General features: G+C 39.7%; 1 protein-coding gene across 1 annotated transcript; it reads right to left on the reverse strand.

The window, feature by feature from the left end:
• Nucleotides 1-543: 543 nt before the first annotated feature.
• Nucleotides 544-7,760, reverse strand: LOC121299489 (solute carrier family 2, facilitated glucose transporter member 11-like). Its single transcript, XM_041227230.1, has 12 exons — nucleotides 7,390-7,760; nucleotides 6,391-6,489; nucleotides 5,771-5,931; nucleotides 5,300-5,424; nucleotides 4,398-4,527; nucleotides 3,744-3,892; nucleotides 3,462-3,649; nucleotides 2,913-3,023; nucleotides 2,389-2,490; nucleotides 1,789-1,864; nucleotides 1,550-1,677; nucleotides 544-1,248 (listed from the first exon to the last, which is right to left on the reverse strand). Exons 1-12 carry the CDS (start codon nucleotides 7,429-7,431, stop codon nucleotides 1,036-1,038), a joined length of 1,524 nt encoding a protein of 507 aa, XP_041083164.1. The 5' UTR covers nucleotides 7,432-7,760; the 3' UTR covers nucleotides 544-1,035.
• Between the last annotated feature and the right edge of the window lie 1,399 nt (nucleotides 7,761-9,159).

Consider the following 9,159-nt stretch of genomic DNA (forward strand, 5'->3'; position numbering starts at 1 on the left):
ACTTTACTTTGTGGTGTACATGACACCAATGCTGCTGCCACAGAAGAGATGAAGACATTCAGTGGATGTCAAAAGTATTCACCCCCCTTGGAGTTTTCCACATTTTATTGTTTTACAATTGAGAATATGTGGAAAGAGTTGAAAATTGCCCTTCGCCAAAGGTCCCCATCCAACTTGACGGCGCTTGAACAATTTTGCAAAGAAGAATGGGCAAAAATTGCAGTGTCCAAATGTGCAAAGCTAGTGGAGACTTATCCAAACAGACTCATCGCCGTAATTGCTGTTTAAGGCGCCTCTACCAAATATTGACTCAAGGGGGTGAATACTTATGCAATCAATTATTTTCTCTTTTATATTTGTAATTAATTTAGAACAATTTGTAGATTTTATTTTTCCCTTTGACATTATGGGCATTATTATTTTTTTGTGCTGATCAGTGGCACAAACTCCTAATTAAATCCATTTTGATTCCATGTTGTAACACAATAAAATGTGGAAAAGTCCAAGGCGGGTGAATACTTTTGAGAGCCACTGTACGTACGTACGTAGACGGACACACACACACACACACACACACACACACACACACACACACACACACACGCCAGCTGCAGGTATTTTCTAAAGCTGGTCAGCAGCAGAAATACATTCTGTTTTTCATAAGTGTGTTTTATTGTTTTCTGGTAACCATATTGTTCACAAGGCACTTGCTCCTAGTGTTTTCCCAGCATGGAATACTGTATACCAGAGTACAAACTTTTGAGGGTATTTGTTCATTATACATATAGGATATATACTATAATCGCAATCCTTTGATGTGGAAGAATAAATAAAACAAAATCGATTTCAGAAACAGAGAAACAACATTGGGTTCAAGATATTCACATGCATTCTCCTAATATTTGGGTTAAGATCATTAAATAATAAATACTAAGTTCTAATACAATATGTACTGTGCAAAATCATGCAGTTATTGGTTTTGTAGATGCGTCCAGCAGAACAGCAGCATGGCTGTGGTTTCCTTCTAATTTCAGTTCAACACAGACTAGAGGCAGTGGATCTGGAGACTTCACCTAGCTGGTACTGGGCCTCCCGCGGCTCCATTCCTTTGGAGTTGCGCTTGTCGAACTTTGCGCTGATTTCCAGTAAAGACTTGCCCTTGGTCTCGGGCAGGAAGAACACGATGAAGATGGAGGACAGAACACAGACCGTGCAGAATGGCACGTAACAGAAGGAGCCCAGACCGCTCTGGAAAATAGAAAGAGAACGCACTGCACGTGGATGCTTTGAGCGTGATGTTACGGACAAGAGCCGTGGGCAAGCTTTTAGAGATTATACTTTGTGAAGTGCAAATCAAGGACCCAAACACTGTAAGGTGCCCATCCTTTTGTAATACATATTGTTTCTGTGGCTTCAGCACAGAAATGCACCACTGCTAGAAGCAAAAGGAAAATCAAAATCAGCATGCATAAAGCAGGGATTGTTCCTTAATAGTTTTGCATAATATCTACACAGGGGAGAATCTGGTCTGCTTATTTCCAACTCTTACCACAATAAAAGGGAAGAGCAACCCAACAAGAAACAGCATGGACCACAAGAGAGAGCCGCTGATCATGTACGCAGCAGGACGGCTGTTCTGGTGAAAGATCTCAGTGGGTAAGATTCCAGTTACTCCAGCTGGGAGAAAAACCGATGACAAGCGCGTCAGTTACAGGTTGATTCAGTCCAGGCTTGTCTAAATGTCATGTTTCTCAGCTTCGTTTATACAAGCAGTATTTAAAGACCTACCTGGTCCAATTCCAAAACTGAGGATATAGGCAAACATACAGCCCATGCTCATGTAAGGCATCCAACTGACTGTCTCCTTTTATCATGAAAAACAAAACAGAATTCATCAATGTCAAACATGCCAATTTAACCAGTTTGCCAAGAAAGTTTCACATGATCTTACTAGCACACTTTACTAAGTAGCTAGACATTGTTTTAATATCTCCCATTAATGCCTGGATATTAGGCTTTAACTTAAATCATGCAGAACAGTTTCCAAAAAAGACAACACTTTTTCTGTTACCCACAGCAACATATATAACATAGTAACACTGAAAGGCAGTTAGAAAAATAGGAGTCCCTGCCATCTGTTTACTACATCATGGTAGTTTAAGCTGTAGGGATATAGGCTTCCTCCTTCCTTGGTACCTCTTGGACACTTTGTCATTTTAAGAGCCATAAAGTCATGCTCCTGCTACAACTTGCAACACCAAGGGGTTGTAGATCATCCAGCTTCTTTACTGTTAAGGAAGCTAAACAGATGTTTCATACTGCACAGGACTCTGCATTGTTAAGTTGCAACGTTCTTCCAAAGGTTTAAAGAAGAGGCTTTTATTGTACCTGGAGTGAGAGAGCCACCATGAAGACAACAGCCCACAGTGCCATCAGCATGTAGCCGCCCAGGATGAGGATTCTCCTGCCCAGCCTCTCAATAAACAGGGACTGACTCAACCAAGAAACACACATACAAATGAACTGCCTGAGTTGTAATCAGGTGAAGGGAAAGGTCTCTGCCAGTGTTTCTGGTACAATTCAACAGATTCAGCAAAAGGTTCCTTTTGCTATAAGGAACAGCATTGCCGTGTCCATATACAATGTACTGCTAACATGGACAAACTGTGCATGAATTGAATTTGTGAATTACTGAATTATGAAATAACCACTGTATTTATCTTTTACATGGTCTATACAATTAGGCTATAATTTCCCTCAAACTGTGGGGTTAACTGGATCTATTCAACTGTACAGTAGGTTCCTGAGTAATACTAAAGTTTATTATGCAATCATATTTTCTCAATGATACAGGCCACAGGCTCAGGTTTAACTAATTAAGCTTATAGTAAAGTTTGGAATGCCTAACTTACACATGTTATAGATGTTAGGAGCTCACAGCTCCCGGTACCAATGACAACATACTGAATTTTGTCATAAGGAATTCCAGCTTCCTGAAACACGTACGATGCATAAAAGTACATCTGAAAAACAATTTGAAAGTGAGTAAGCTACAGTAGCTGCTCATTGGTTTATAACATGCTTGACAGAAGCCACATACAGGACTCAAAACAAAAGCGAAATGTGTCGATGTGGTTGTGTGATATGAGCTGAATTTGAAAGCCAGATTTCAAATTCAGCTTGGATCACACTTGCTTACAATGTTTAAACAAGGTGGTAAAACATGTTTCAGAAAAGAGCTAACTTATAAACCCAAAGTAAAATCCAATTTGTGATCAAAGTTTGTAAAATATTAATTATCTGCAAAGGTAGGTGCATGTCAAGCTGAGCGTTGTACAGCAGCTGCAATGTTTTGGAGAAAGTTCTGTATCAAGTAAGGTCAAGACAGGGTTCATGAATGCACATAATTGGGCTCAGAGTCCTCTTAGGTCACCCAGCAGTGATGTGCAAGCCCTACTCACAGAATCATTCCCACAGAGCTGCATGGCACTGCTAAGCACTATCACTGTGATCAGCTGCCATCGTACAGACCGGTCCTGAAACAGCTCCCACGGCCTCTTGGCTCTCTCCCCTTTTACAGCAGCCTGCTCCTCCAGCATCTCAGCCATCTCAGCACTCAGGTCCACACTGCCTCGCAGCCTCCTCAGCGCTGCAATCACAATGCAACATCAGCCCCCCGCTACAAAGTGCTGTATGTGGGCCTGTGAATGCACAGCAATTGGTAGAAGAGCAGGATCCCTTACCCCTCAGACAGGCTTCCTTGTCGTTCTTGTCAATGAGGAGGTATCGTGGGCTCTCTGGGAGCCAGGGCAAGGTGACCAGCTGGACCAGGCCAGGGATGGCATTGCTAGCCAGCAGGAGTGGCCAGCACCATTCACTTCCTAGTACCTCCCTGCAATGGGGAGAAATTCAAACATTGCATTGTGATAAATTCCAAACATGCATTATGATAAAACTCAGAAGCAATCAAGTCAAGCAGACAAATGTTGAGGCTAATGCATTCACCTAAATTTGGCTATAGAAATATAAATGTACTCCACATAATGCTGGTGTCTTAATGTATGCAAGTTATGACTTTTTCACTACCATCAAACAGCTTTGTTTTGCCTCCAATGTTATTAATCAATGGTTTTGATTGTACACACTTGTAATTGGTTCCACCTAACCTCTCACTGCATCGCAGTTTGATTCCTTCCAGGTATTAATGTAAACTTCATTAGAAGCATATAATTTTTTGCAGGGGTCGCTTGAGCGCATGGTCTGGGCTGTACTTTTTGCACGGCACATCACGGTCTAAAAATAGGTTAATTAAACATAATATTTATAAAAGCAGAAAAAAGCAGCATTGCCACATTCAGAACAGCTGCAGCACGAATGCTATATCCTCTGCCTCTAACCTGAGTCCGATGACCTGTCCCAGAACGATCCCCAAAGCTGCGAAGGATGCAGAGCTCATGGATGCAGCTCCTCGCAGTTTTTTCGGCGCGCTTTCTCCCAGATACATGGGCTGGACATTCATGCTGAGACCTGGATTGAATAGTTCATGGTTAGCTATCGTAAAAAGTCAAATAAGCACGTAGAGCTAATTTATAACAAAACAGAATAGGACACAGTCACCATATTACCAAAGCTTTTACCACTGTGCTTTAAAACCAAAAAATCACTCAGGGAGCCAAAACACAGTAGTACTTGGACAGCAGCAGTTTGTTGCTAGTTCATTAACATTAAGAAAAATGATGTAAACTTAGCATGGTGGTAAATGCTTTGTGAATATGGCACACAATGGTCTACCACTTGAATGTATACCCTCCCTCATTTGGTACAATAGTAGATGCCTTCCACTCACACCGATCATTTTGGAATGTATTTATATTGTGTTTTGTCCAGCAGGGGGTTAAGCAGAGGGCACAGGCAGATGAGTTTTTTATCTTCTCATGCTGGAGACACACTACAGTTGCACCTTAATTTAAAGCCAGGGCTAAAGCAAATGTTCAGACAGGAATAAAACAATTGTACTGGTGGAAACATAGCATGAAACATCTCAGCTGGTCAAGTAAGTTACTTCTTAATATGACTGTATTTCTCTCTGCCTTTAAACTCTTCAAAATAGATACTGTCATCTTCATTATATATCATCCTGCTGTACACTGAACACATTATATGTTTTTTGCCCTTTACTCACTGCCCTTGTTTCTATTAACGTCCCAGTATAAGTGATGCAAACTGTGGAAGTGCTTGTTCTGTATATAAGCTTGCAAATGTCAATGTGTGGAGCCGCATTGTGTGGAAGCACATGTACCAGCATTGACTCCAGCAAATACTCGCGACAGTATAATCATTTCGAATGAGCGGGCAGCTCTGCTTGCCAACACCAACACCGCAGAAATAATGACAAACAGGTTGTTCAGTAACAGCGATTTCTTTCTGTAAAGCAAAAACAATGTTGCATTATTTAATATTACCAGTTTCACATTCAGTACACGTTTTATCTTTTTAGCTTGAATAACATTATTATATTGCAACATAATAACGGAAGTAGAATAGTATTACTCTAGTTTTCAGTCTGCAGTTGCAAGGGTTTACTGTGACTTTCCAATACTGTGCATTTACAGTGCATCGGGCTTGCCTACACTTTTTCATGCTTCCATGACAAGCTTTTACCGTGATATAGAGTGGGTCCAGGCTATCATCTCATGTGTATACATTTTAAGGAGTATAGGCTGATGACATGGATAATATACTTCATTCAGTGCAGTGTTGCTGTCGTTACCTTCCGAATCGGACTGCCAACGGTCCTGCGATCAAGGCACCAATCAGGCCCCCCAGTGGGTACACTGACACGATGATGGACCAAAGCAGGGTGATCAGATGACTCTCCAGAGGCGCGCCTGAGCGCTCCAGCCACGTTTCATTGATAAATGTCTGAATGTACTACAACAGTAAGAAAAAAAGGTATGAAAAAAAAGGTAAACCTGTATTTCTGAACATACCTACTGTGGTCTATTCAATGCCGTTGTCAAAGATCGTTAAAAGAAGGTAACCCCTTTGTAAGGCAGCCCTTCATGCATCAGATCCAGTTAGAAGGTGGCATGGTCATGTCCCATAATTCTATTGCACTGGCACTTTCGTCCTTGTTATACCCGAACACCGATAGCTCAGTCTCACAGCTATGGGTCCTGACTACAGCATTTTCTTTTTTGAAGGTTGAAAACCTCCCTACCAAAGATGAGACTGCAAACTAATGTCAGCAAAGAGGCAACTTACATCTGGGGATGTTCCCATACTCATGGTAAATATCCCAGCATACCGGAATATCAGAAGGTAATCTGAGCTAAACTGCTGGAGGTTTATTAGAAGGCTATCATTATTAACGGTGAATACTGTCCTTACCACAGTCGGTGCATTGATAATGGAAATGTTGTAGCCGTACTGGAAGGTTCCCCCAATTCCTGCGGCACAGATTGTCAGAACAAGGATCCTGCCTTGTAACTGAGAGTGGAAGGAAGACAACACAACAAGCAAGGATTATTCAATGGCTAATTCAAATCTACTGCATGAATTTTGTAATCATTGCATTTTTTCAATGGCCCAGACTGGTTAACAGCCCTCTCAAGCTATGCACACACCACTTGTAGCTAAAGATAAAATCATTAAACTAGGTAGTACAGCTTGATTCTTTATAAATCTGGAGCGGCCTTCTTAAATATTAACAATATTTAACATTGCATTAACAATGTGCCTGCTGTAGTACTCCAAAATACGATTCAAATATCACACTTACGTAAAAGAATAAATACAATGTGATTAAAATAAGAAACTAGTACTGTAATACCAAAGATATTGTACTATATTTGGTGATACGCAACCCAGAAGGTAACTAATTTTGTAACATTACAGTTTAATTGTCCTTTTAGAATATTATGCAAATTGCAGGGCTGGCGCGTTTTAGCGCCCCCTCTCTCTTTATTAATAGAACTTTCTTCCAACGGCCTGGAGGCCGGATGTGTATAAATTCTTGCCGCATGCAGGCAGCCTGGGGAAAATAAATACTGGAGCCCAAGTACCACAACTATAAAAAAAAAAAAAAATAAGTACATAAATAAATAAAAATCTTTTTCTTTTATAACCATCATTTAAGACCCACATACGATCACATCACATTTAGGAGCACTACAGACGTTAAATAAACAGAGTTTCTATATAGAAATGAATTGCATTGAAATATGACTTTGAATGACCTTTTACTATCGCACAGAAGAATGTTCGAATCGGTATGTGTTCTTACAATTAGCGTATTCTTTACAATGTCCGGGTGTATTGGTGCTAACTGCTATTTTAATTCCCCATTGCTGGGTTAAAACAAATTAAAAAAATAATGGATACCTGTACCTTTTTGCCAGATGGATTCCGTTCAATTTCTATTTCCGCCATTTTAGATGAATTAGCTCTTCAGAAATAATGTATAAACACACAAATATAATTTATAAACATGCTATTGTACGAAATAAATACTGAAATTACACGCACGGCACATTACTTCTTCAGCAAGTAACGTGTTTACATCTGCGTTCGCGTGGGTGACATTCTTTCTACAGTACTAAATCAGCAATAACCGATATACAATCCTGCAGCAATCACAATGTGCTGCATATAAAGTTATAACAGGTAATCTGAAACAAAACAGACTCCTTTGTACATTATACATCTAGTGCTGCGGGCTACCGCAGTATCCACGACAACCCAGCCGTACATTCCTAATGCAGTTGTGTAATGTAATCTACTGGGGTATGCAAAGGCTCGGCACATTGAACGTCGCCTAAACCTCTTCTCAAATATATGTGACTGAACGGGATCGTTTTGTACTGAATGTAAATTAAGCGGGTACAGCTTTCCAAGTGTGTAACTATATATATATATATATATATATATATATATATATATATATATATATATATATATATATATATATATATATATACATTTCCAATATGTTTATTAATTTGTATTCTGTTGTCTGCAGTTGCAGAGTATCATTTTGAATTGCTACTTTCAATTCACTTTTTTTTTTTGTATGGCTTTGATAGACTATACTGTAAGAGGTGCATTAGGGGTAGTATACAGCCCCTAACACAGGTTCCAGATTTGTTTTTTAAAAAAGCACAAAGCATTTTAATATGCATAATTTTATTAAGATTGGGATTTTTTCTACTATACTTATAATATTTTTTTAAGAGGAAGGGCTTGTGATGACCCCCACGTTTGTGTTTAATTCTGGTTCCCACACTGCTTTACACAACCTGCTAAGGGAGGAATTTACAGTTCATATTAATCTTTGATTTATCTACATCTTTACCTGGATCTAAATATACAGTACTCTTTAGAAAAGTCTGTTCCTTCCTGCTGACTATTTTCTTTGGAACACATATTTTGGTTCTGTAAAGGATCTTCTGAAGTGACCAATCCAGGGCTCTACATAATGGGTTCAACACGAAGCCAGTTGTGCATTTATAAATGAGGGGCACTGTCTTACTTATACACTGCTGACCTACTGTTAGCAATCCCAAAGAATGAGATTGCTCAAAAGAATAATGGGTCTCATCGTTTAATTTGAACAATATTGGAATGGATCATTATAAAGAAATCCCTCTTTAAAGACAAGTTGGGCCTTTAGGGTATTTTGAGTCAAGCCTCTTGTCAGTCAATCGGCTTGTAACGCTGAAAATGTACAAGTTGGAATCAGTCCAAAAAACACGACACCCACAGGCCACTTTTATAGACGGTCACATTTTTCAGTGATCGTTTTGAGCAATTTTGCAACTTCGAGTACTGAACACATTAGTGTAGTGTAGTGGCTACCTCTACCCTCTGTCTGTTCCCAATATAACCTGAACAAAACTTCAGAGTTAGCACAAAACATCAGAGTAGTCCTGGTGGTTTTGGGGCGGCTAGATGGCGCTGTGGGCTGTACTGCTACAAGGGTGAAAGTCATGTTCTTAATTTAGCATTCAGTTGACATAAAAAAAAAAAACAACAAAAAACTCAGGAGTCAAACTTGTCTGTAATGCAGTTTGGTGTTGCATGTCAAAGATGTCAGTGTGCAGTTGTGTTTAATATTAGCAGACTTGTTTTCTTAATGATTTAATGTGGTATGGTCTCACG

This window comes from Polyodon spathula, chromosome 25 (assembly GCF_017654505.1).
Source record: "Polyodon spathula isolate WHYD16114869_AA chromosome 25, ASM1765450v1, whole genome shotgun sequence".
In the NCBI taxonomy this organism is placed as follows: Eukaryota; Metazoa; Chordata; class Actinopteri; order Acipenseriformes; family Polyodontidae; genus Polyodon; species Polyodon spathula.